The 27,991-nt window shown below is 42.1% G+C and overlaps 1 protein-coding gene and 1 long non-coding RNA gene across 3 annotated transcripts; one reads left to right on the top strand and one right to left on the bottom strand.

Annotated features, from left to right (window-relative positions):
• Positions 1 to 430: 430 nt before the first annotated feature.
• Positions 431 to 27,766, bottom strand: homer1b (homer scaffold protein 1b). Of its 2 annotated transcripts, XM_086031669.1 has the most exons (9): positions 27,444 to 27,766; positions 19,142 to 19,298; positions 15,091 to 15,222; positions 12,030 to 12,122; positions 8,424 to 8,572; positions 2,180 to 2,336; positions 1,868 to 1,978; positions 1,715 to 1,795; positions 431 to 1,642 (listed from the first exon to the last, which is right to left on the bottom strand). In XM_086031669.1, the coding sequence occupies exons 1-9, from the start codon at positions 27,446 to 27,448 to the stop codon at positions 1,451 to 1,453; spliced, it is 1,077 nt and encodes a 358-aa protein (XP_085887795.1). In that variant the 5' UTR covers positions 27,449 to 27,766; the 3' UTR covers positions 431 to 1,450. The 2 variants fall into 2 exon arrangements, with proteins under 2 accessions (XP_085887795.1, XP_085887793.1); XM_086031667.1 differs by lacking the exon at positions 27,444 to 27,766 and having other exon boundaries at positions 19,142 to 19,513.
• LOC147146969 (uncharacterized) lies at positions 4,911 to 5,995 on the top strand. The gene is made up of 2 exons (XR_015086934.1): positions 4,911 to 5,071; positions 5,489 to 5,995. It is a non-coding gene; the product is annotated as an uncharacterized LOC147146969 (long non-coding RNA).
• Positions 27,767 to 27,991: the final 225 nt, after the last annotated feature.

The raw sequence follows: 27,991 nt of genomic DNA, 5'->3' as shown, positions 1-27,991 counted from the left end.
TTAATTTGGGTTTTATTAATTGGTCATGTTTGGTCGGTGTCTCTTTTGGTAGTTGGCTGAGGTGGGCATTCCTTCAGTATTGACTGAAGATCCGTCAGTCAGTCACTAGCGGATGCCCGTTGTGCTGGTGAATGACGAATGACGGGAAACTTAACGTGGAAGTCAAACCAAAGATATTTTTTTCAAGAATATGTTCAATGCAAGCCCACTTGTTGAAACAAGGCATTCTGATAAATATTGCGTTTATGGAATAAGAATGACTCCACTCGTTTTTAGCCATCCCCGGAGGCGGCCATTTTGTCACTTCTGTCGACTGAAAATGACATCACAACTACTCAGGGCTCAGGTAACGACCAATCACGGCACAGTTTTAGAAAACAGGCGACCTGTGATTGGTCGTTACCTGAGCCCTGAGTAGTTGTGATGTCATTTTCAGTCGACAGAAATGACAAAATGGCCGCCCCCTGAGATAAATAAAAAGAGGTGGATTTTGCTGCTTAACTCATTTTCCTCAAACGTAATATTGATCAGAATGCCGTGTTTCAACTAGTGGGCCTGCTGGGAACATATTCTTGAAAAAAAAATACATTTGGGTTGATTTCTCCCTTTAAAAAAGCTGACGGACTTAGCACCGACGGGAGCTGGTCTTCGTCCGTCACTGGAAGGGGCACTAACCTCTCGGTCCCACAGACCGCAATGACCCATATTGTTTTTATTTCACCAGTCACCACGCTGTGTGTGTGTTTCTGCCATTTAAAAAAAAAAAAAAAAACTTTATTTGGTGGTGAGTCTCCTGTACTGAGCCTGCATGTGACGTAGTAAACTAGTAAATAATACATTCTCGACGCCAATTGGCTGTTGCCCAATGCGAAGCTGCCAAGAAGAAGAAGAAGATCTGATGGTCTTGAAATAGTGGCGACAAGTTCTAATTCACCAATGATGGAATCCCGGTTACACTAACGATGACGTAGTGTCGGACTGACCAATTAGAGATGTGGTCAGCTTGAAATAATGATGGACTGACGATTACAGACGGGTGGCCCGGCCGCTAGCGAATGACGAAACGTCAAAATTTGCTGACGCACCCGCCTCTGGTAATTGTACACTGTATTACGTTTGGAAACAAATACAGTATTAGAAAAGTTGTCACCAACAACATTTTTCACACTGACCAGCAGATGCCGACAGAGTGGACCTGCCCATGACAAATTCCAGTTATCCCCAATCAAAAAATATTGGCCATATTTTTGATTTGCGTAACAGAACATGGAAAGAATGAATGATACGCATCTTCAATGAGGCAAAGATGAGTCTCCTCATCCAAGCTGCAAGGGGGAAGACCGCAATCTGATTTTCAGGCCTCTCAACTTCATGGTGGCCGCGGTGCATGAGGAAGGTCGTGTGAATGGTCGTATGGCTCTGTAATGAAGACGTGTGGCAGCTCCTTTTCTTAGCTGGCCTCCTCTATGAGTCGGGCCAGTGTGTCTCTGAGCTCGGTCAGCTCAAAGATCTTGCCGTCCAGCAGCTCCAGCAGCGTTCGCAGGCTCTTCCTGAAATTCTCCTGCTCCTCCTGAGTCTCCTCCAGCCGCTGCTCGGCCCCCGCCAGCTGCTGCTCCAGCACCCGACTGCGGAGCTCCGTCTCCTTTTGGGGCAGAAGCAAATGGCACATGTGGCACGTGACGAGCGTGAATAATTCGGAGCGACGAGGGCTCACCTCGAGTTTCTGGGAGAGGGTGTCTTTCTGCTCCATGAGGTCATTCATGTTTTCCAATTCTTCTTTTAGCTTTTCCATTTCCTGGAAAACAGCAACATACATTAAAATGGTCTAAATCAGGAGTGTCAAGTGCTCTTTTGGGCAAAAACTTGCCTCTTCTTTGTCCCTCAGGGTTGCCTCCAGTTCCTCTATGGTTTGGTTGAGTTCCGTCTTCTGAGATTTGATGGCCGGGCTTTGGTTGCTCTGGCATTCGAGCTCTGTCACCTAAAAGGACAAAGTTGAGGAGTCAGGTCCATGGAGGGACATGGGCTCAATGAAATCGATCATGACCACAACCAGCCGCTCTTTGCGTCCCCCTCCCACATGTTGAGCGCTTCATTTTGCACCAAATGTATAAAAGAATTAGTTCGCTGTGCTTGAATTGTTGCATTCCTGTGGCCCCCAAACCCCCCCCCCCCCGCTTACTCGTTTGTGTAGTCTCTCGGCCTCCTCCTGGTAGGCAGCCAGTTGTTGTTTCCACTGTTTGACGTTGGCAGTCGACTCCAGCAGCGCCGCTGTTAGCTTGGCATTGTTCCCCTTTAGTGCCTCCAACTCGGCTTCCCAGTGTTTTGTCATCGCTGGGCTGCGGGGCACAATCGTGCGCGATGATCAGACACTGACTTCAACGCACCGGACAGTCAATAGCAAGCGCTACTATTTAACATCACACAGTCAAAGCTTGCAGGGGGTGTAATCTAGCGGATTTGCAGCAATCCACTTATCTATACACCAAATTTCTTCCATTCTATTGTCCATCTGCCGTCCGTTAATCCGTCCACCAGCTCGCCATACATCCACTTATCTACATCCATCAATCATACATACATCCTCCCACAGTGATCCGTCCATCAATTTAACCTACAGACCCATCTATTGCATCAGCCAAATTCTCTTCATTTAACTGTTTTAATCATACATTCATCCATCTACGTACAACTCAATTAGCCGTCGTTCGTCCGATCCGATCCAATCATCATAACCATGCATTCACCCATTCACTTACTTTTCCATCAACATTCACTTCTCCATCCATCCTGACAAAGACTGCAGTAGACACCAGACGTGGGAGTGAGTCACATACAGTATGTGCAAGTCGCAAGTAAGTCTCGAGTCGTAACCGTCAAGTCCCAAGCGAGTCCCAAGTCGCTGTGAAAAAAAAAAAATCAAGTCAAGTCGAGTCGAGTCGCCCTCCAAATTTCTGGTCTCCCTGGTCTTCGTGCATCTACCCGGAACGTTTGAGGGGGCGTGCTGTGCAGACGAACGCTGATTGGTTGGTTGAACTCGGGAGTGGGTTGTTTTGGTCGCGCGCAACTGCAACCGCCATTGAGCGACTCAGCGTTAGCGCGAGTGTAGCAGGTTTCAGTTTCACTGGCGTCAGAATTGAAGGAGGGGAAAAATTGGATCGGTGGACGGATGATGAGTCCCTCCTAAACATTTACGGGGACGAGGACATCCAACGAAACTTTGAATCGGCCACGAGGAATGATAAAGTTCATCAACTTATCGCGACGAAAGCTACCTGAGCTGAATATCAACTAGCGTCTAGACCGCTGCCACCATGTTTCATTCTGTTCTGTCTCATATACAGAATGGACGGTTAGAGCTTTTACATTTGCTCACTTACTTTTATTTCAACGGTGTGTCTCACATACGCTGTGCTTACACCTGCCTTGAGCGTGGTGCTCTATAGCGCTCTATGCTAGCAACATGCCAGTGTGTCTTATGTTTTGATGAATAGAATCTACTAACGGAGACGCCACAGTCAAAACGAACGGTTCCGACTGTTTTCACAAACAAGCCCACCCCTAGTAATGTTACTTATCCGTACCTAAATGTTCAGAATAACATTTTTTACCGGTCCCAAACTAGTGTTCATATCGCTAGCTAAACGACGGTTGGTTTAACTCTCTGTGGGTGCTGTAATAATGACGAACGAAATTGCTGTCGTTCTTGCGTCTTCATCCTGTGAGGTGCAAACCATATGTTTTTCCATCCTATTTTTGTCAACGTCACGGCCAAAATAATCCATTCATTCAAATTCAGTCATCCTCGGAGTTGTTCCGACGCTGTGGGTGTTTACGCTGCCAAATCACACTAGCAAGTGACGCTGACCGGGTTGCCAGGTTGGCGTGAATGAACAAAAAAAAAAACGATTTTTTTCTTTCTTTCTTGCTTTCCTTCCTAAAAAGGCAAACTGTGTTCAAATGCAAATTTAAAACTATAAACAGGATGACTTGTCAAGTCATGAGGTCTAAATCAAGTCGAGTCACTTAGATACCAAATCCCAAATCAAGTCAAATCATTCCTGTGTTTTTGGCAAGTAACTCACAAGTCCTAGAAATAGCAACTCGAGTCAAGTGATATGACTCGAGTCTCCCGTTTCTGCTAGACACCAAGACCGTACGCCATCTTCCTATCGAGTAGCTATCTGACAAATCGACTGTAATCTGAGATTATATCCCCAGACAGTCTGTGGCCTAATCTGATCCAGCTCCATGAGAAGATGAGAAGTACGACCAGGGAAGAAAGTGAATACGTGAATGAGCTTTATGACAGAGAGGTCCGCGTGAGAAGGAAAAGGATTTAAGGGCCACAAAAATGAAAAGCTCCGAGTTGGGCTTTGATTTAAATAATAACACTTTAACTCCACTTGACACTTGATCTGTTTTTGGAACTACATTCACTGTGGATATGATCACTGCCTGTCTTTCAAAAAGTAGTTGTTGGGTACCAACAGCGATGAGTCAGGTGACTTTGAAAAGGTCGGGTCTGTATATGCCCAATTCATGTTCAATTTCTTTTCTGTTCAACCAGCTCGTCATCACAAACACACACACTCGTATATATGAATATGCCGAAATCCACTATTTCCAATAATACCCACTCCGTGAGCAGTGAAGGAGAAAAATCCCTGATCTAATTCACTCAACACTCCTACGGCGCCTTCACTTCTTACACAACAGCCGCCCCCTCTTGGAGTGCAAGCGTGTCTGCGTGTGCGTGTGTGACGCATAGGAGGGAGACGACACGCCATCCTACACATGTGAACCGACAGACACACACACACACACACACACACACACACACACGCGCGCGCGCATGCTGCCACCAAGGCACGTCAATGTATAAACCCCACACAGGCGCTCGGTGAGCAGGAGAGCAGGCGAGACGTCAAGAAGTGAAGATGGAGACGGACGGAGAAGGCAAAAGCCAGCGACGGAGAAATCAGTGGAGAAATGTGGCAGTGATCATCAATAAATGAGTCTGACTGGAGGCTAATTTGGGCTCAGGACAACGTGGGAGGTGCGTGCATGGACGGTAAGTTAACTGTTGAGCGACATGTTGCTTCGCATTTGTTGTATTGTGCTACTTGCACTGATCAATTATTCAGTTGTGTTATTTTCTGTTTGTGCGTAACAAATCACATCTTCAAAGTAGCGGGGTTGAGGAACTGAATGCAAAAGTTTTAAGAGTTGGCTGTCCAACTTTTTGTGAACTGTTCTGCATGTAGTTGAAAGTAATGTAGGATTTCTTTTTAATCATCAGTTTGAACTTTTTGCATGGTTTGTACCCGCTGCTGCAATTCCATAACTCCCGAATAAACAATTACAGTGTCTTGGTGCTTTACTCCTCCCCAATAAATAGAAATGCCCTCGAAGGATCGACTAAATGTCTGTGATTCCGGATTTTTTTTTCTTTTTTTTCTTCTACATCACACGTGCCCTGACGTTGCAGCATCGTCAGGTTATTTCGTCCCCCTCACTGAGCACCTTCAAGAAGCAGTTTCCATGGCAGCAGCGGAGGAAGGCGCTCACAGCGCCGTGACGTTTGGCAAACGCAACGCCCCCGTTCACTCAAGACCACCGCAGGGAAAAAAAATATAAAAATGAAATAAAACTCCCCGCAGCCCTCTGACACATCAAGTGGTATAAAAGCTGTCTGTCATCCTCCGCTTGCTGCCTCTGCCCCGAGCACCCACACACAAGGGCCTACGCTCGCAAAAATCATTTGATTACACATAGTAGGCTGAGCACACACAAGCACAAAACGAGTGGCAGTTTACGCACGGAAGTTCAAAAAAAGTAAAACCCTCCAAGTGTGCGATTTGTCTCTTTTAGCTATCAATTAAACGGTGACTCTACATAAGCAACAAGGGGTCTTTCTTTCTATGTATATTCTATTTAACACATAGCAGCAATTCAATTACAAAATGTGTAGAAATAAAATATTCTTACAGTAAAATCTTTATTGTGTTTTTTTTTATAGTTCTTTACTTAGTGTGTCCTGTTATTGACCAAAGTTTGTGCAATGGATGCCAGTTTTTTTTTTTTTTTGTTAGATTTAAACCTTGTGACCTTTGCCAAGCAAAAGGAGGTTGTGACAAGAAAAAAACTAACACAATTTGAGTTATAGTGAATTCAATTTTTATATAGTCAATTGGTATCGTTAATGGTTTAGTATTGGCTATTAATGAAGAAAAAATATTATTAAAAAAAAAGTCCTGAATTATTGCAACCCTTTCTCAATGCCATCCCTCCAATTCCAGTACTGCTTATACTCATTAGTGTGGCAGGTGGGCTAGATCTTATTCCAGTTATCTTTTGGGCAAGAGGCAGAGTACACCCTGGACTGATCACCAACCAATCGCAGAGCACATACAGTATATAGACAAACCATTCACACTCACGTTCACACAAATACACAATTTAGAGTCGTCAGTTAACCGACCATCCGTGGTTCAAAATGAATAGTTGATTGGAATGCTCTAGATTATGCTACAAGTCACTAAGATCTTTTAAAATACTTGCTATATAAATTATTTTCAAACGGTATATAATGAAAAGAGTTTTTCTCTTTAATATTTAACACCTTCATTGAATCTTCCTGCTGTCAAAATAAACCAAATTAAAAAATAATAATAAATTACAATGTTGACCATATATGAGTAATTCTGGGCCCAACTAGCAAAAACGTGTGTTTCCTCTGCCATTCACACTAAAGCACATCCCACAGTAATAAATTATACTGTGTAGCCTGTGAAAGTGGTTGCTGGGCCACCAATATTTTATCTAAAATGCTCCTGGCATACTGAAAAAAAAGAATCTGTTGGATTTGCATTTAGAAAAAAAACGTTTCACCAAGATGAATATTCCACAAAATAAAATCATATACAGGTGGGTGAAACATGATTTGAATGCATGCAATCAATGTCCATACTTTTTTTTTTTTTTAAGTAAATCCAACAGTATTTTCAGCGTCACATAGTAACGACAACGACAAGGGTAGAACTCAGCAGCTGCCCTCTTTGCATATGCCTCTAAAATGAGAAAGGACAGAGGTTTGCTTGTTATGTCCATGCAGCGCTTGCAATGGCGAATTCCTGAGTGGAGTCCGTCTCCCACGCGCACAGCATTAACGCACACACACACACACACACAGACACGCACACGCACGCACACCTCACTACAGCCGCCCTCACTGCACACAGCTTCTCTGGAGCCATAAAGAATTCATGATGGAACACTGGGAATTCCAAAGCATTCACGCTTAAGAATTTAAACCCATTCGGAGACATGTGGCTAAATCCCCACCAAAGGCCTCCGACATGGATTTTCATTTGAAACGAATGAATGATAATACATTACGAGATTGATGCCTTTAATTCAGACGACTGATGAAAATTGAAAAGATAGTTACAAGATTACAGAGAAGTGGGAGAAAATGATACATTCCTCAGAACAGAGCAGCTCAGTTTTGGAAGCTTGAATTTATTAGAAGTGTTTTAGTGTGTGTGAGGGGGTGAGTGAATGCGTGTGTGAGAGAGAGGAGAGAGAGAGAGAGAGGGAGAGAGAGAGAGAGAGAGAGAGAGAGAGAGAGAGAGTGAGAGAGAGACGGTTTTTTTTCACCACCCACTCCATACATGATTTTGGATAAGTCTCATAAAACAAATCATCAACACCTTTTTGGACATAAACCTCATGATTGCACCTCAATCAAATATTTGAGATCTGATTTCAGAAAAGTGCTTATGGAGTAGGAGGGGATATAATCCACTGCTAAGAGGAACAATATAACAGTAACATGCACTGTGGAATACACACATCATTAGATTGCAGTTGCATGTAAAAATAATGCATTGAAGTTGGCTAACATACTAAGAAATACAAGTTTATCAACAAGCATGTTTTAATGTGACCAAAAATGATTTGTGAGAACCACTTTAGAGTCTTATTGGTCCAACAGCGTCAAGTTCAATCAAAACACCAAAATATCACCATGTTCAAGTCATGGAATGCATATTTATAAGCTTTTATCCTGATCTTTTTTTTTGTTTTGTTTTGTTTTTACTTGAATATTTATTGTATTGTGTACAGCAGTAGTCAGCCTTGTAATGACAGCCCTATCAGAAAGAGCAGACCCGACAAGTCTTAAACTGCTCCCTAGAGGGGAAAGACATGAGAAAGCAGTGATGAATAGAGGGAGAACAGCAACAACTTGCTGACATGGCAACAACTAACAAAAAAAAAAAAAACATTTATTGGCTCACACAAGCAATAAAAAAAAAAAAAAAAAAAAGTGGCGTGCACATTGTGTGCTTCAAAGTGACAAGACAGGAAGTAGGGCGCCTGATTCTGGTGTAACACGGCGGACGCTAGCGTGGGCGACGTACCTATGAGCGAAGGCCAGCGCATTTTGTGACGGTTCTGGTCTGGAGTCCGAGTTGGGCGTCGTGTCACAGATTTCATCTGTTCCATTGATGTTTTCCATGGGCGGAGTCACGGGGGTCAAAGGTGACGAGAGCTCCCCAGCTGGAGACTCCTTCAGGTGAAAGAAAAGTTTACAGCTTTAGTCTTTTTTTTTTCTTTTTTCCTTCACTCTGCAAGTCAGTGTTGGAGGAGCAAAAATGTAACATTTTTATTTTTCTCCGCCCGTGACTCAGAAGCTAGGCCAGGCAAGATCTGATCTGCCACTTTCAACGGTTGGATTACACTGCCTGAATCACTCTCGTGCCAAATCCAAAAGGTAAGCAAAATATTGATTAAATGTTAGCATACTTGACTGATTGCTCGGTGAAGTTTTGTTCAAAACAGCCCATTTTTTGGGAGTTGTTTTGTACAAAACTACTCATTTGTTTTTACAGAAAACAACCCAGAAAGTTAAGTCAAATTGACCCAAGTAGTAGATCGGTCCATTTTTTTTTTTACCCCAAATGGTGTTATTTTTAACCCAACTAATTTTAGAGTGTATACTTTCTGTCACCAAATTGCAGGTGCGCCGGGGATGTGTCGTAGAAAACGGCCTCGGCCCAGCGGAATGCCCAACGAGGCGTAGCGCGGTCTGCCAAATCCCTAAACCCGGGAAACTAGACTCGACCCGGCACGAAAATGAAGATACGGTAGTTTTCACGCTGAGCGCACGTGCAACTGTCCACGAAAATAGGGCCCTAAGTGTATACATTGAACTGTATTTAATGTTTAAATGCTCAACATAATTGGACTAGGTCAAGAACACCCACTTGTCTGTCACGCGCTCCAATACTTTTGCTTAGATGGAAAATGGGTGGGTTCAAACTAAAGGTGCAATCTTCTAAGTTGCGTATCAGATCCAGATGTTAGTACCTGAAAACAAAAGCTGAACTTCTGATCGTTTGTATCATATTCTTCCTTTGAAGACAAACCCAAATATTTTCAGTGTGAAAAAAAGAATGCGCCTCACTGTTCGGCTCACTGTCGCGATACTTTTGAAAGGGAGCGCATACACAATTCATGGCTACATTTCATCAAGGCTTTGCGCAACAACAGAAAAATCTAGAACAACAAACCCAATCTCCAGGGTCTTTTATTATAGGAGATGGAAAAGGGGAGAACCTCATAAATGAATCATCGTTCCCATATACATAAATAGTTCACTGGGGAAATGATGGAGGTGTGTTTGTACGCGCTTGCTCGGGTGCCTCGAACACTGATGAACTCTTTATGAGCACTTGCACGCGCTGATAGGTCGTTAAGTAGCTCATTTTAACGCTGGGAAAATTGAACAAGTGCAGCTTATCTTTATGTCCCATACAAGCAGAGAGAAATCATTTAAATGTTCCACATACATGAAACAAAGCCATTAGGACTTACGGCTGGGTGCACGGTGCGCTAACACAATGGCCTCGCTTGTGCATCCCTAATGGACAAGAAGGAAGTCAGAGATAAGAGACAGATTACGTCTCATGTTACACTTCCCGCTTCTCATTCAGATTGGTCAAGTCCGATTGGGATTTGGCTTAATGGGAGAAGCATGTCGCACTCGGCTTTATATTCCCCCCATCCTCTTCTTTTTTTTTTTTTTTTAAGGAGCAATTCCTCGAATTGGGGCTTTATTATCAACTTTTCATAAAGGGAGACTTCCTCTAGATTCACCACGAGAATGTGATGGTGGTGTGATGAGTGTCTAGCGTCCGTAATGAAGCGTCATAAGGTCCTGTGAACAGCGTTTAAACTACAGCATATATTTCTCCATTAAAACACACTCATTTCCACCCACAAACTTCTATTATGTAATATTCAATCGAAACTCCTCACATGCAGGCTACTTGTCATCCACAAGAGCTTTGTTTATTTCAGTTCATGAATATAAAGTTGCCCATTACACTGAGTTAAGAAGAGCTAAATACTCCCGGGGGACAATAGTGTTCGGGAAGTACTGTAAAAAGGCCAGCGAGCATCTTCAGCAACATCAAAATGGATGCAACACATTCATTAGAAGGCACAGGGGCCGTCCATCTCGCCGTTTTTACGGCTTTTTCTGTTCAGGGTGGCGGGTGAGCTGGAGCCTATCACGGCTTACTTTGGGCGAGGGGCGGGGTACACCCTGGACTGGTCGCCACTCAAACGCATCCGGGCACATATACAAACAGGTCAGACGACCGTTGCAACTCCCGTTCACACCTGTGGGCGATCAATCAACCTAACTTGCATGTTGTTGGAATGTGGGAGGAAGTCAGAGAACCCAAAGAAAGCCCACGCGAGCTCTGGGAAAACACGCAAACTCCACACAAAAATATCAGACCCAAGCTTTGAACCCGGAACCTTTAAATGTGAGGTAGATATATGCTCGCCACGTACTCTTCAATCTCTCATAATAGATTAGAAATAAACTGATGTACTTCTGGAGGACAACATTAAGGGCTCTGTTTTCATGAGCGGTGTAAATCCCGAAGATGAGCGCAGGCCGGCGGATCTGCAAGAGGGAGGGCTGCGCTTCCATGGGAGTGGTCACAGCTTCACTTCAATCATGGGCAATCAAAGTGGATAATTTCATTCCTCTCAAATGCAGCACACTAGTCAGTCGTGTCACCCACTAAAGTCTTGAAAATGGCGGAAGCACATCATCGCTGTGAAGTGGGCACTTGGAGACCACCCCCCACCTCTGATCGTTCACATCTGTGGCACCAAGTGGGATGATTTAAATGATATCATACAACAATTCTGAGGGTTTGATGCCCACTGCTCACATATTCATGACGTAAATACGCCGCATTAGTCCGGGCTGTCTACCCTTCAACAATGTTAGATGTCATGTGAGTACACACATAAAGACAATTGGGCTGTTTTTTTCCCAATTTTTACCTTTCCTGACCAGGAACGTCTGCCTGAGATGTGTTAAGAATGGATTTATCCCAATAATACTTATGACTATCTTAAATATTAAACATATTAAATATTTCCGACCAAAACCTTTATGTGTGAGAAAGCCGAAGTCTCAAAAATCTGGGCGCAATCGAAACATGTAGATTCACAAATGGGGTGTAAGGCGGTCTCCAATTGCCCACGTTCAAATGCGCCGCCAACCACATCATCCGCAAAGGGAGATCTTGCAGTTGCTGTATAAATGATCAAACTCATCTCTCGAAGCCCAGTGAGTCAATTCGCTTCCAGTGCCCTGCCCGTTTTATTGGGAACGAGGGGACCGCCACTTTGATTGGCCGGGAGTTGACTACTTGACATCTCACAACGGCGCAAACGCCCCCTCACGGACAATTCTATCTGTGCAAAGTCTAGGAAAACATCACGAGAAAGAAAGTTGTACCCATGCACGCAGTTAAAATATGTGAAAGTATATGCATGAAAAAAGTCATGATCAACATACATTATTTATAGGAATGATATCACAGTATAATAAACCTGGATGTTGTTATTCATCCGTCTGTTTTCTCTAGCGCGTTATATACTTGAGTACAAAGGAGGATGTTTTGTGGTTCTTATGAGCGTGTGCTGACTTAGCATACCTGTGAGGGCGAGGTGGCCATTTCCATCTTCTCTTGACTTTTCTCTTTAGCAAGCCGCGCTGCTTCTTTATATTCTGCAAACTTCTCTGCAAACTGGACATACCACAGAACATAGAACAAAAGGCCAGTCAAATTTCAAAATATGATGGTGCAGTCATCCACGTAGCCAACTTACACACACACACACACATATAAAGTATGAGATCAGCGTGTAATAGGTCAGCCATTCATAAAGCCAGGTCTAGCATAGGCGGAAACTGTCGTTGCTAATAATGTTCTGCAACTGAGTTTAAAAAGATTGCCCTCGCTGATAACATGACCCCAGAAACATGAGATAGGTCACTAGGTCACTGTAGTCAACATTTTTGTCAAATGACAAGCACACATTCACAACACAAAGCAGGCTGACATTGTTATCATCAAGGAGGTTATGTTTCCAATGTTACTTTTTGTGATAGTACACTCTAAAAAGCAGTTTGGTAAAAAAAAATGGACCTACACTAATTGGATCAAATCTACCCATTTTGGGGTTGTTTTTGCAGAGAACAACCCAAGAAGTTGGGTCAAATTGACCCAAGTAGTGGATCGGTCCATTTTCTAACCCTAAATTGTGTTCTTTTTAGTGCTGTCAAACGATTAAAATTTTGTAACTAATTAATCGCAACATTTTCCATAATTAATCGCCATTAATCGTGTTTTTCAACTACAATTTTTTACAAAGCTTGGAACCGATATTTACTTGAGTCAAATCTTGGAATAAATATGGAAAAAAAAATTAAATCTATGTTTTGATTCAAAGACTGTTCTAATATCTTTCTTTGATCCTTGAATACGATTCTTTTCCTGTAAAATACAACTGTTGAACGATACACCAAAGACGTACAACTAATAGGGTATTTGAATTTGGCTTTGCAAAGTGCGCAAATTATTTTGGATTTCTCCAACGAGCCATCGAGCAACTTTTTAAAGTAAAACTAAGTAAAAGCCCATCTTTGTGACATTGACTCGACTCTTAAGTTTGGCTGCAAAGTGAGCGGGGATCAGCTGCCACAGGAAATAATTAAACTGAGTTAACTGAGTTAATTTTTTTTAATGCGTTATGATATTTAAATTAGAAATTTAAAACTTTGACAGCCCTAGTTATTTTTAAACCAAGTGTTTTTAGAGTGTATGGGCATAAGAAGAACTCGGGATAAAATTCTAGGATTATTTTCACTTTTGTTAACACTTTTTCCTCCAATTCTCTGTGAATAATGAATGCATCGTAATGATAAATTTACTTTTCCTATAATCACAACTTGTCATTGACTTGAACTACAGGCCTGTTTTAGTCAGAAGCAGAAGAATCCAGCAAGCCTATGAAGTGCTCAGCCGAAGAAATGACGGACAGTGGTGTACAGTATAAACATTAGCCAGTAGCTACTGTGACGTGTAAACTTACAACGGATTTTTCAGAGGTTCCCATTTAAATTCAAGTCTCCAGTGGAGTAGAGGAGTGTCTGGTTTAAAACTGTAACTGACACTTCTGCTGGAGGTGCTCAAGTCTGCCATTCGTAGAAAGGCAGCCAGTAACTCAATAGCATTCCACTTTGGTGCAATAGGATAGCTCTGTTCTCACAAAAGCAAATGCAATAGTTGTCGGTGTGCGATGTGGACACATATGATTGATGTGAGGTATCAGAAGATGTACAGATCAGTGGAAAAGCTATCTTTATCTTTTTCACAGCGGACATTTTGAAATACAGCAGTAAACCAACAAGTAATGGGACGCACACATACACAATAGCAATGGCATAAATTAGGTTTCCATTCCATGTAGGTTTTAGAGAATCAAATTTATGCGATTGTTTTTGGGGTGCTTTTGCCTTGATTTTATATTTTTCCTCGATTCTGTTTTAGATCATGGTCAACTTTGGAGCTTCTAAAGTTGAAATCCTCTTTACCCCTAACAGATTATGTATCATTATACTATTATATTATTTCCAGTGTTCCAATGTTTTTTTTTTTTTTTTTTTAATCAGATCCAACTGATTGTGTACTACCTTAGAAAATAATTAGGAATACAACGCAGTGTATTGTGAAGTGAAAATGGTAAAAGTCACGTGAAACTAAATGTTGGTTGGGTAACTCCAGGTGTAAAAAAAAAAAAAGTTGAAGCGCCAATGATTATTGTCTAAGTTGATCATTCTATGAAGTCTAATAGCAGCCGCATGAACCTAAAAGTAGTCATTTATTGCTAAGATATAAACAGCTTTATTCTCTCTCTTATTTCATTGCGATCGGGCTGTGCGTCTGGTGTAAGGGGTGTGTCGCACGACACACCCATTGTATTTGAAAAGAATAGACTTGTCAAATACAGGGAGAATTATCAATTACTGCTTTACAGAGGAAGAAAACCGAGCGTAAATACTCTCCTGCAGTAAATGTCCACCTTACATTAAAATTGAGGGCCTGGCAGCTGACCAAATCACATCAGCATGTATAAAATCATGCTCTCGCATTTACGAGTGAACCATTGGATATAAATAACTTAAAGGAAATAGATGAAGGGATTTAGGGGTATTATTAAGAGCAGCTATTGAGGGAAGGCCACCGTAGTAGTACCTGATATTAATATCCAACATATACCGTGAAACAGGAAATGTCCTCGATATCATAAGCACCTTTATCTTCGCTCGGCTTGCCTGACACATAGGATGCGGCCGTACTGTTGGGTTTGCTTATGGTTCTAGTGTGTCGGAGCTTAATCATACCGCAGAGGAGACAAACCACCACCTACACACACGCACACGCATCAGCAGATATTTCACACAAATTCCGTGTCGAAAAAACATCATTAATGCAGACTGAATGTAGAATGCCAAACAGATTCGGAGAGAAAAAAAAAAAACAAAAAAAAAACTATGGCAACTAGAAAGTAGAACCTGTGGAAATGCCATCCTCTCTCAGGGACTGGTGGGTGGAGGAGAAAAGAAAATCCAGAGTGTGTTTGCGAGCGTGCGTCCGTGTGTTTGTGGGAGAGGGAAAAAGAGAGAGTGTGTGTGTTTGTTGGGGGTGCTACCTTGGACAGATGATGTTCAGTGGAGAATCCCAGGCCGTAGACAGTGTTAGCTCGACTGTCCGCCCACTGGCCAAACTTCTGCGAGGTCTTTGTGAACGTCATGTTGGGACTGATGGTGCTGTTAATTATTGCCTGCGGCACAGAGGGAACCCACTTAATAAATTCTAAATGAACTTACTACGGTGTGTTTAATGCATGCGTGTGCATGTGTGGGTCAGATGCAGAGGAAGCAATTTCAGAGGATTTCTCATTTGATTATAGGGACACCTGCACAAAATAAAGCCATCAAATAAGAGTTTTATCAAAAAGTAAAACTTTTCAAAGACAATAATGATACTGCCGTAGAGGAGGTAATTGTACACATTATTATCTTTATTACTGCGGTTCTACCTCATGTGTTTCTAATATTCTGGTTTCCTGATTCATCTTCAGAAGTTCATTTTTATTGCAGGCCATATTGTAGTTGAGGTTTCCCGCAGAGGGCCATTATGAATGTGAAACATTGTAACTGTAAAATCACCACATCGTATTTTTACATGTCGTCACTGTTGGGCAGAAGCCTCACAGGTATAAGTATGGTCAATTTAATCCATTTTTATAAGTAATAACGGTCAGTCACATGTTCTGTTAATTTTTATAGTTCTAATTAATAACCAATCTAAACACTTCAAGTGTCTTGAGAAATGTTGTAAAACTTTTTGACTCTGCAGAGGTTTTGTGGCATTATGTCGCCTCAACATTACAGGTTGTGATGTTTTGTGGACAAAAACATGTCGAACTACACTAAAAAAAACAACGGTTGGATTTACTCAATTATATTTAGTCAGGTGGTTGGACAAAGTATAATCATCTGAATCCAGATACTGGTACATTTTTTTAAGTAGACTATACATCTACTTAAAAATTGTATCTGGATCCAGATTTTATTAGGTTAGGGTTAGGGTTAGGGTTAGGGTTCGGGGTTAGGGTTAGGGTTAGGGTTATATTTTCTGCAATCACCTGATGAAATATGATTGGGTAAATTCAACCATCACTTTTTTCAGCCATACATTTAATTAAAGCCTGTTAAAAATCGATAGTTGTGATGCTTCATTGCAGATGGTTGTGCAGATTCATTTTCCCCAATTGCAATGTCTCGTGTATTTTAGATGTTTTTTAATTGTATCACTTTGCACCTCACTCATCTTTTCACCTTTTAAAATAGTGTTTGGGGAAGATGACCTAACCACTTTTGTTAGCTGTTGTTGAAGCTTTTTCTCTTGTCGGGAGCTCGGCACAAATGCAGACTATGGCTTGGCTAGAAGCGATAAAGTCTAAAACACTAACCAATGACCGTGTATTAAATATGCTTGAGTTTTAGCAAATCCCATTGAACATGATGTGTTGTGTTGACGTTGGTGCACGACATAAGGTGTAACACTAACTAATGATGCAGTGTTTAGTTAGTCAAACATAATGACATTTTGGGGGATTTCCTGTTGATGGTTAACTATTTTTTATGAAAATGTTTCTTCAACTATTGCTCAATTCATTTTATAATATATTTGTTGACAAAAACAAAAAAAAAGCTTGCAATGGTTGAATGTTATTTCATATTTGTAGTTTTGGCACGAATTTTTAGCAAAAACCATGAGGTGAAAATCATGAGCACATGATTTTCTTTAGCCAGCCACATCAAATAATGTAGCAGGTGTGTTCACTGTCCACTTACAGTACGGGCATTTACTGGATTGGTCAAAAGAAATCTTACGTACGTGTTCCTAATATTGGTTACAAAATTAAGATGGAAGAGAAAGACAAAATATTAGAAACCCCAAACAAAGCGCAATTCAAGTAAGTGTTGCAGCTGGTAAGCAGCAGTGAACGCATCATGTTGCCTTCAACCAGTGAGTCAACTTTGCCACTTAGATGTTGTCAAGTGCAACAAAAAAAAACAAATCATGAAACAACACTTAACTATCACCATAACGGAATCAAGCAGTGGAAAGTGATAAATATCTATCTAGCTATAAATATCCCCAGACGTCGCTGAGAACGCGAGACAGTGTTGAAAGGTCATGAATTATTTAGAGACTTTAAACAGTACATTTCGGTCAGTTAATGAGAATTGTTGACAGCGAAAAAAAAAAAAAAAAAAAAAAAATCATTTTAGTCTTCCATACTGTAATCCAACATCTCTAAAGAAGAGTTAATTAACAGCTGATCAATCACAGTGGTGATGTTGTGGAACATTCTGATTAACTGACATCAATAAGTCTCTGGGTTATGTTCAGCATGCATGTGTGTTACATAATCAATTCATTTGATCGGGTTAATGTGATGTGAGGTGCTGGACAAAATGATGACGTTGCGTTACCATCATCGCAGCATGTTCGCTGTGGCTTTTCTTATTTATTATAAACCTCCCGCTCAGCTCGATCAAAAACATGATCCATGGAAGTAAAATGTACATATGGACTCAACGTTGTCCTATCACGAGCACACCAGAGCCGCATTTTGAGTTGTCTGGAGGTTGAATTTGCATCAGACAGATTTTTCCACTTTGATTTTGAGAGCGATTATAAATTCATGTGTTAATGATTTGGGTTTCTATTGATTATTTGCACACAATCATGCTCTCAAGATATTCAATCATTTAGTCACTAAAAAATTTCAACTGGAATATTTCATTGTTTCGAGATATAGGAATTTGTGCATAGCTGTCAGTGTTCCTCTCGGGTTTTTTTTTTGTCATCAAATGTCGCTCAGTGATTTCGTTCCACAATCAGGATTTGGACAAGACATATGGACAATTTCTAGAGTGCAAAAATTTGGGGAAGATCATTTTCTTTGGGATGAAAGTGACAGTTATTTGACCTTGATGCACATTGTGCATTCCCTATGGGTTACTATTAAAGACACTGTAAAGCGTACATCTGCTCTTAAGTGTCCCAATTAAAACCTCATCACTGTATTATTGGCTTCACTATTGTGATTGCTCAATATTACCACGAAATTCAATTTGTTCTTTTTCTTAAAGGTTTTATTTTGAGATCTGACACTATATACAATCATAAAATCTCACTTGGTAACATTTTAAAGACTTTTGAAAGACAGATGTAAGGCACTTTAATGTCAATAATTTAAATATTCAGGGATTCGGTGCCTTTTAAGACCTTTTAAAGATTTGCTGGAACCTTTTTAAAATTAAATATTGGGATGTGTAGGCATTAAGGGGAGGTCAACCCAAACATATTTTTTCCCAGAATATGTTCTTTGTATGTCCACTGGTTGAAACAAGGCATTTTGATTAATATTATGATTGTGAAATATGAGTTCATCAAAGTTGCTCAGGGCTCAGGTAACGACCAATCACAGCTCACCTGTTTTCTGAAGCTGAGCTATGATTGGTTGTTATCCAAGCCCTGAGCAACTGTGATGTCATTTTCAGTCGACAGAAGTGACAAAATGGCCGCCCCCCGAGAGCTGTGACTGGTCGTTACCTGAGCCCTGAGCAACTTTGATGTCATGTTCACTTGACAGAAGTGACAAAATGGCCGCCCCCTGCGATAGCTAAAAACAGGTGGATTTCTTATATTCCACAAACACAATAGTAATCAGAATGCCTTGTTTCAACTAGTGAGCCTGCATATTCTGGAAAAAAATATGTTTGTGTTGTCTTCCCTTTTAAAAGTTAGCATTCGTTTTGAAGATTTAAAGCCTCATTCTGTATAGTTGCCATTTTTTAACCATTCAAATTTGGCAGGTTTGTTAACAACAATCTTCTCTGCTGGTTGTCATACTGACTCTGTATATCCCAAGCAGACAGACTTGCAGATACAGCACATGTGCAAATAGTATTTATATGCAGACACAAACACACACACACACACACGTTGAAACATGAGCTTCAAGTCTTGTGACAGTATGCTTTCACAGTGCTGAGCATTTTAAGAGCAGAAGCACCTCCTGCAAGGTTGTGTGGAAGGAGGACATCTTGATGAAAGCAAGTCAGTGATCAGCAGTTGAAGAAAGTGTCAAATACATGCTGCGGGAGAAGACTTGGGCTCACCTTGGTACCATCCAGGCTGATGATGCGGTAGACATTGCGCGTGCTGTCGTAGAAGTAGGACACGGTGACGGCGTGCTTGCTGGTGGGCAGCCAGTTCTTCTTGGTGTTGGGGTCAATTTGGAAGACGTGGGCCCGCGTGCTGTAAATGGGCTGTTCCCTGAAGGGGACGAAAAAGAAGTTATGAACTTCTTTGCGCCGCAGTACCAACGTCTCTCCAAAGCCAACGCCGGCGCCGAAACTCCTGCCGTCCACCGGAGAACCGGATCGCCCGGGCAGCCGAATAACAAGCTCGCCATCCTCCATCGTTAGGAAAAAATCAACTTTAAAGCAAAACAACTATGAATGCGCATCGTCCGGTATGTGCAGGTGCATTCTTGACTATAAATGAGCGGTCAAAGTCGGGGGTAGTTCTGCCATCATCACAACCAGCCAACTGCACCATACACTCACGGAGTGTTTGCCCTGTTTTGCAGTCAGCGGCGTCTCTCTATGCGCCGATATGGGAATGTCTGCAGCACGGAGCGAGGGTCACACGGGGGAGAAAAGAGAGCGTTTAGGGCTAAATATAGACAGTAGGCCACGCTTTACTGCCAGAGGCACACCCCACTGGACACCACTTTCCACATGGACTAACTTTTCTGCATGTGTGTGTATATAGAAACAGACCCTGTGGAACACTCTCAAAGGAAAAAGCACACCTGTCAAAGCAACACATCCTAATAGTTTGGTTAATTAATCAGAAGATTCAGACTGGCTTCATATTTATCCAACTTATATCTAAAATATATTTTAAAATACTTGTATTTTGAGAATAAGCGCATTTGTTGAATACAAAACATTAGAGAAAGTCTTCGCTGAGGAGTGGCGGTTGTTAGCGGAGGAAGACATACTTTGCAATGGACAACACTTCCTAATACGTTTTTCAATATTTACAGTTCAATGCATGCACATGTGTGGAGTTTGCATGTTCTCCCCGTGCCTGCGTGGGTTTTCTCCGGGCACTCCGGTTTCCTCCCACATTCCAAAAACATGCATGGTAAGTTGATTGGATACTCTAAATTGCCCCTAGGTGTGATTGTGAGTGCGGATGTTTGTCTCTGTGTGCCCTGCGATTGGCTGGCAACCAGTTCAGGGTGTCCCCCGCCTACTGCCCAAAGACAGCTGGGATAGGCTCCAGCACGCCCCGCGACCCTTGTGAGGAGAAGCGGTACAGATAATGGATGGATGGATGGATGCATGCACATCTGTCTCGTCGTCTTCCGGTACTTTGGCTTCACAGTTCCCAAATAATTTTTTTTTTTTTTTAAGACTCTGAATTGACCCTAGGAGCCCTATTTTCATGACCGGCGTAAATCTAGTGCAACGCGCAGTCTAAAACCAGAGCTGCAGGCGTTCTGTCTATCTGGTCGGACCGTTTATCTGTCACTGACAGACGCCCGTTTTTGCTGATGGTTGACGAACGACGGATAAAAAATTCAAATGGACGGATTAAGCATAGACGGAAACCCCTTTATTTAGTCCGCCATCCGTCTGCAGTCCATCATTAGTCTATTTATTGCGGCGAGCGTGGGGAAGAAAATAGTGAGTTGTTGTTGCTTGGGGGACAGATTTGAATGAGGGACCAGGCTGGGAAGAGGCTTCCAAAGTTTTATTTCTTTTGGTATTCTTCAGCGCTTGCTGGACATGTATGTCTTAGTTGCCGGTACACTGAGTCTACCCTGCCCTATACTGCAACGTGGATAGGCCCAGTAATTTTTTACGTATTTGGAACGATGTGCAGGACAAACATAGTCCCTCAATAATATCAAAATTTTGAGTGAGTTGATTTATGTGCAAACATTTACAAAACGAGTCATTTTATCATTTGTCACAGTCAAATGGTAATTAAATGGCAAGAGAGCGCTTTGCATGGGGGGGGATTACAGTATGTGGTTATTTTGTTGTTTGCTTCAAAGCCTTTGTTGGTGGGTTAGGATAGTGCATCATTTATAGATGCATTGAAAATGTATTATTATGTATTTTCGTTCTATCTGGTTAGGAAGTGCACAGTCCTATGCGGGACCCCCAGAGGTGCTGATGAAAAACTGGGGCCCCCTCTACGTCATTTAAATTGCCCATCCCCTGCTCTAGATTATACCTAAAGGACAGAAGCAGACCCATGTATGTACGGAACCATATTCCCTCATATTTATAAAGTGTTGCTGGTGGATTTATACCAGTGTAGCTTATATACGCGTGATCAAAGCTCTATGATGGGTTCAGCTGACATGACTTAATTCCTTACTGACCTTTGTGTGATGCCCAAAGAAGACTCTGGATTGACCCCTGCCGGTGGAGCACCACAGGGTTTTTGGACTCTCCAATTTATTCATCTGTCTCCTATGTATGTGTTGCTTCATTGTTTTTTTTTTGTTTTTTTTTTAACCACTGACATTGTGTCGACTTTTCGGGTTGAATCTACATTTATTACACACTGCTGCGCGCACACGCACGTACGCAACCAGCCAAAGCAGAGGGTGCAGGGGGAGATATTCTGAGCTGGCAGTGCTGGCAGAGCGGGGAGATAGAGAAGTGCTTACACTGCACTGAGGGGGTGATGGGGGACATCAAAGGCTCGGTGTATAAATGAATATTAAAATTCATCAGCAGTACCCCTCCTGTGTGTGATTAGCCCAGACTTGGAAAGACAGAACAACACAGAAACAGAGGGAAGTTAGTCGGGAGGAGCGTGATGGGGGGGGGGGGGGAATGGGGAGCGTATAGGAAGTGCGAGAGTGAATTTGGGCTGATTACTGCTCCTCCACAAAGCTGCTTGTGGAGTGCAAATTATCATAATCATGGACAGCAGTGCAAGTGGCGGAACTGTGAGTCATTGCAACTGTGCACACATCACACAAGCACAGCCTGTCTGTGTGATCTGTGCAATAGCTCCTTGGCAACTGGCGTCCTATCGCATTGCATAATTCGGCAAAGCTGCGGCTAATTTGGCATCGCTTGTCGCTCACTTGTGTGCGCATCAAACACTACAACATTCCCGAGCTTTGATTCGCACATGAATGCAATCGACCGGTTGGCAAAAAAAAAAAAAAGGACTACCTCCTCCTACGTTCAAACGATGGATTGATTTGTATAACATTTTTTTTTTTCCTTTTTTTTTTCCCACATTTAGCGCAAAAAAAAAAAAAATCTTCACGTGTCCTTTTGAATTAAACCGTTTTCCATTCATTTTAATCAGCAGCCTAATTACCTAATAGTTATTTCCTGGAGGTCTGTTGCAATCACAACTGACCTCATTTGGACTCATAATGACCTTTGGCGGGCGTCAGTAGCAAAATATACTCATCAGACACTTCATCGGGTACAGGCTAACCAGATCCAATACAAGCGATGCATAAAATGAAGGCTCAGTTCCCACCGGAATTACCAGAGACATCTTTTTTCAAATATGTGTTTATTATTGTGGTTGTAGTTTTCAATAGTGTAGAACTACAAAGCATCATGTGAGAGGTGTTTTTAATGTTTTGCTCTTCTCGTGTATAGATGCATTCATCAAAATAATAGATTTAGTATACAAGAAGAGGAAGTGGGAGGAGAGCGGTTGGCGTGACATAAGAGCAGGTGATGCTACGAGACTGTTAAAGGCAGTGTGCTGAAGGGAGGGAAAAAAGGATGACGTGATGAATGCAAAGGAGTAAGAGCAAATGATGCGGTCATTTTTGAGAAACGAAGGATTCCATAAACAGCTAGCGTACACTTACTGGCCACAACAATAAGCACATTTGCATTGAGATTCAATACAACAGAAAAGACTGTATAAAACTTTAGATTGAAATGAATGAACATGAACGACAGTGAAAACTGCAGTTCATCTTCTGCACCTCTATTGCAGATTTACTCAGAGTATGAGCATTCATCCTATGAACATTTTGGACATATCTCCATACCTCTGTGTTAGTTAGAGCATTTTCAAATATGGTACTTATGTAAGTGTGAATTTTAAAACACTGAAAGATATTTTGCTGATTTCTGGAGAAAATAGTACATTGTTTTTCAAAATTGTTCAGTCCTCTAACAGATGAAGTACTTCTTTTTTTTGGTTGGGACCTTAATGCGGAAGTCAACCCAAGCATATTTTTTTCAAGAATATGTTCTATGCAAGCCCACTGAAACAAAGCATTCGGATAAGTATTGCGTTTGTGGAATAAGAGTTAATCCACCCGATTTTAGCCATCTCCGGGGGCGGCCATTTTGTCACTTCTATCGACTGAAACTGACATCAGGGTTTAGGTAACGACCAATCACGGCTCAGCTTTAGAAAACAGGCGAGCTGTTACCTGAGCCCTGGGTAGTTGTGATGTCATTTTCAGTCGACAGAAATGACAAAATGGCCGCCCCCCTGAGATGGCTAAAAACGGGTGGATTTTGCTGCTTAACTCATATTCCGCAAACGCAATTTTAATCAGAATGCCGTGTTTCAACTAGTGGGCCATATTCTTGAAAAAAAAAAAAAGTTTGGGTTGACTTCCACTTTAAGGAGAGAGTTGCCTATGAGGCATGACAGAAAGACAGTAAGACACACGCACACGCATGCACACACACCTCGACAGTTGTAGCGAGAGTGACAGGTGTTTTCTCTATGATGCACTGCAGGGGCTTGTTGCACAGCTGTGAATAACTTCCTTTTGTGGAACCAAACTGCTTTCACGTGGGTCACTCCATCATGCAAAAGGCTGCATGCTATTTTTTTCTACTTCAGTGTGCCCCCTTTAACTATACAGCTGCCCCTATTTCTGAAGAGGAAAAAACAAGCATTACATAATAGTGGTCCACCCCAGGAGCGCTCATATTCCTTCGACACCTTAACCCTCACCCAGCACCCAAGAGACTTTGCTTCTTTGGCGGGCCTTTTTTTTTTTTTTTTAATCTTAATTATTAATTCCACAGAGAAACGCTTTAAAGAGAGTTGAGCTCACATTAGGCAGACTGGGGTTATTAATGAGTGCGCTTCAAGTTACTCTATGAAATGCGCTGTATAAATAAAATTGTATTGTATTGTATTTACTAAAAGAGCCTTAGATGACCTGTGCTGTACTGTGAACAGAGCGAGGGAGAAAGGGAGAGAGAGAGAGAGAGAGAGAGAAAGGGGAGAGAGAGAGAGAGAGAGAGAGAGAGAGAGAGAGAAAGAAAGAGAGAGAGGGAGAGAGAGATACAGAAAGTTCTGAAAACAGGAGATGACATTCAGGATTTAGTCGTTCTTCTGGAAAGCAACAAATATTGTCCGCCAGAGGTCACTTATTGCCCCTTTAAGGTACATGAGGGAAACTCCTCAACGCGGTGCCTTTTGCAAGATATTGTACTTGTGCTTGGCTTTGCAGTAAAAAAAAAAAAAGATTTAAAATAAAAAACTAGTGGCTCACGCTAGTGGTACGCGAACAAATCACTGCCCAACACAGTTCAGTTGTATTTAACTTTTTGGGTAAATTATATTTTCATGTAATCTTTCAAGACTGTCATGTAAGTACAATTTATATTTATTTGTATTTTACTTGGATGTTCAAAATTATGCCCTGCGATTGGCTGGAAACCAATTCAGGGTGTACCACACTTACTGCTCAAAGACAGCTTGGATGAGCGGTTTGGATAAAGGATGGGTGGGTGTTCAAATTAAAGTATTTGACTAGAATATTAAATGCACTTTTTAGGAATAAAAAGATTCCCGAAAGGCGATCCAATTCAAGGCTGGTCGAACATGCAACCGTTACAAGCAGCTTGTGATTGATCGAAAATGTTTGTCATGTTAAATTTACTCATGTTAAATTTACTCCAAAGTGTGTCACAAAAGCAAAAAAAAAAAGTGACAGAGATTTCAATTTACAAGTACTGTAGAATGCGCACACACACACACACACTACTAAATGCTACTAAATAGCATGCAAATAGTTTGTAAAGTATGTTACACTGATGATTCATTTTAAACACATTATTTTGCCATCAAAACACATTTCCATTGCTGTTGTTGGTATTGCACGTTTCAGATGTTTGAGGCATCACTAAAGAAAAACATTTTTTTGCATCAAAGTAACTGTTGTGTATAAAATATACATTTTCACAAGATACTGTATATTCGATAGCTTCTGTTTACACAGTAATACTTTTAAAAGACAGTATTCTGTGTGCCTTGAAACATCAGTCAGAATGTTCTAAATTGGCTGGCACTCAACAGGTTCTCTTTTTTTTTTTAAATGTCTGGCAGCGAAAGAGTTAATAAACAAAGTAGGAGGCAGCTGTGTATGGCAGGTTCATTGCTGACTAAATTGTCCAGAGGTGTGAATCTGATTGTGAATGATTGGCTGTCTATTCATGCGCTGTGATTGGCTAGTCCAGTCATGCTGCCCTAATGAGGACAAGCACTGTTAAAAGAAAAAAAAAAAAAAAATGGATGCATGGTAGGAGTTTTGCTGATGCTGCTAACGTCAATACTTACATGTTGTCATGACAACAAACCGTTTTTGCCATTGGTTGACATGTAAGCGTTGATGTTAACAGCCCAACAGCAAACTGTAATATCCTTGGCCTTGAACCAGGAGGTTGAAAAGCAAAATACGATTCTAATTGTGGGTCGGAGGGACTCGGAACGACACCTTTGGACACCTTCAACCCGTCTGCGCAGGTATATACCGACACGTGAGGCCTCGCCGCGCTCTCGATCGCGTTGTGGATCAACTGACTCGCTGAGTCAGTTGCATAAGAATAACTTAGTCACCAGCGTGGCAGAGCTCGGCGAGAGCTGCCGCTAGGTGGGAGACGCTTGGATGGATGGATGATGTGCTGCCCACACTGTGGGAGGTGTGAACGCGCGCCGTCGAAGCCTTCTGTGCATTATGGCTAATGCAGGAGTTTTTGGCTGAAATCGCACCATGCCTTGCACCATATTATCAACCTCCTGGCGGGTCATTAATCCCACTAAACTGTGGGAGACATCTGTTAATGAAAGCAAGGCCTGGTGGGGGTTAGGGACCACTGGGCTCAAGATGGGGCGGGTGGGAGGCAATGAAAATGAGCGCTGTTGCACACCAAGCAGGTACATCTCGCTGGTGGGCGCATGTTGTGGGAGATATTTAAGGTCGGCTACCATGGAGACAGGATGCCACTCTCAGTCACAGAAAATAGTGTTCAGCAATTGTTGCCACTCCGATTCAGGCACGTCAAGACCCGGAACAGGATGTACAGAGCGTCGCAGCAAAAGATGTTGGGGAAGAAATCATGTTGTTACTTATGCCCGTGTTCAAAACTTACATAACGGTCTATAATGTAGGCTGGGAGCACACAGCGTGATGGCAAGGCACCATTGTTACCTCCGCCAAGGAGTTTTTACGTTTGCGCGCGCAGACTACACTTTTTGGATGATTGCAACACTTGCCATTAACAACAATGATGACATGAAATTCATTATGTTTTTAAAACAAAAGGGTGGTGTTGATATTTGGCATCATATCAAATATTATTGAAGATTGAAGTTGAATGAGATGTGCCGTTTGCAAACAAAAGCTGTAATAGTAAAATACATTTCATCCAGATTGCTCGTTTGGCAGTAGTTCACCCCAACTACAGGTTTAGACAATTTTACAGTTGTACTGAATGTAAGATTAAGCCTTGGCAGATGGCTCTCTATGCACTTAAACACCCATGTATGTTTTTTCCAAGTGTACACTTACCAGCCATGACATGAAAATTTTAACAACCTAATTTAGCTACATGGCTCGAAATATATTCAGAAAACCTCTTATTCGGATGCAGTGTATGTAGTTCTACACCCCTGCAAACGATAACCACAAAGCGTCTCTAAACCAAATACCTATTGAACAGTTCCAATCAAAACCAAGCACTGAATACTTGTTTCAGCTTTGTATTGGATCTCAATGCAATGGGTAAGTTGTCAATGTCACAATCTCATTTAAATGGGATATAATCGGGGGAAACAACTTTTGGGCTTCCGTTTTGTCTTACGTTGACGAACAAACTCTCAATCAGGATCCTCAAAGTTATGTAATGAATGCAACTTTCCATGTTGGGGCCTCAAGTCTGTCTTACTAACAGACCTAATTAAAAGGAATAACATTCATTTGGACAGCAATTTATGATCAACCACACTACACTCTTACAATTACCTGAAGGTGAAGGTTTTAACATTGTTTTTTTGTTTTTTTTCTAATATACGACGCATCCATTGCCTTGAGTCTTTGCTGTGTTTTGCATGTCCATAAAGGGTAGTGTGAGCCAAGCTGTGATAACAATCACTTACCCCATTGTTGAGGATGAAACGCAAGGCGACACCTCTGGTAACAAGAAGCAAGCTCCCTCGGATAAGACGCTGCGTATATATATATATATGGTGGTGTTGTGTCCACACTGCAGCCTCCCCGGCTAGATCACCGTCGGTTGCGTCTGCAGGAATGTGATGACAAGTGATCCATCCCCCGCGGCTGGATGTCACTGCGCCGACCCACGCAGAAACGTCGCCGTGCACATGGCTCCGAATCCGAGGCTCGTCCTCCCTCCCTCCCGGGCCGGCGCTGGAGCTTGAGCTGGAGATCCGACGAGGTGCCGCGAGGCTGGGGCGTTAATGACACGATTCCGAGCTGGAGGAGGAAGAGGACGAGGCAGAGGAGGCAGAGGAGGCAGAGGAGGGTGGAGAAGCCCCGCTGCGTGGACTGGGAAAGACAAACCATAGGCAGTTGATAACACACAGCAGCATCACAGTGTCCACCCGCCTCCTTCTCCCTTCTTACCATTGGCTCACAGGCTACACCCCCACGTTTCTATGAGTGCATCATTTCTGCGCTGCTCTTG

Source organism: Filicampus tigris, chromosome 5 (genome assembly GCF_054856515.1).
Source record: "Filicampus tigris isolate MCC_2025a chromosome 5, RoL_Ftig_1.0, whole genome shotgun sequence".
In the NCBI taxonomy this organism is placed as follows: Eukaryota; Metazoa; Chordata; class Actinopteri; order Syngnathiformes; family Syngnathidae; genus Filicampus; species Filicampus tigris.
Note: the sequence above shows the minus strand (reverse complement) of the source record. Positions and strands in the feature narration are given on the sequence as shown.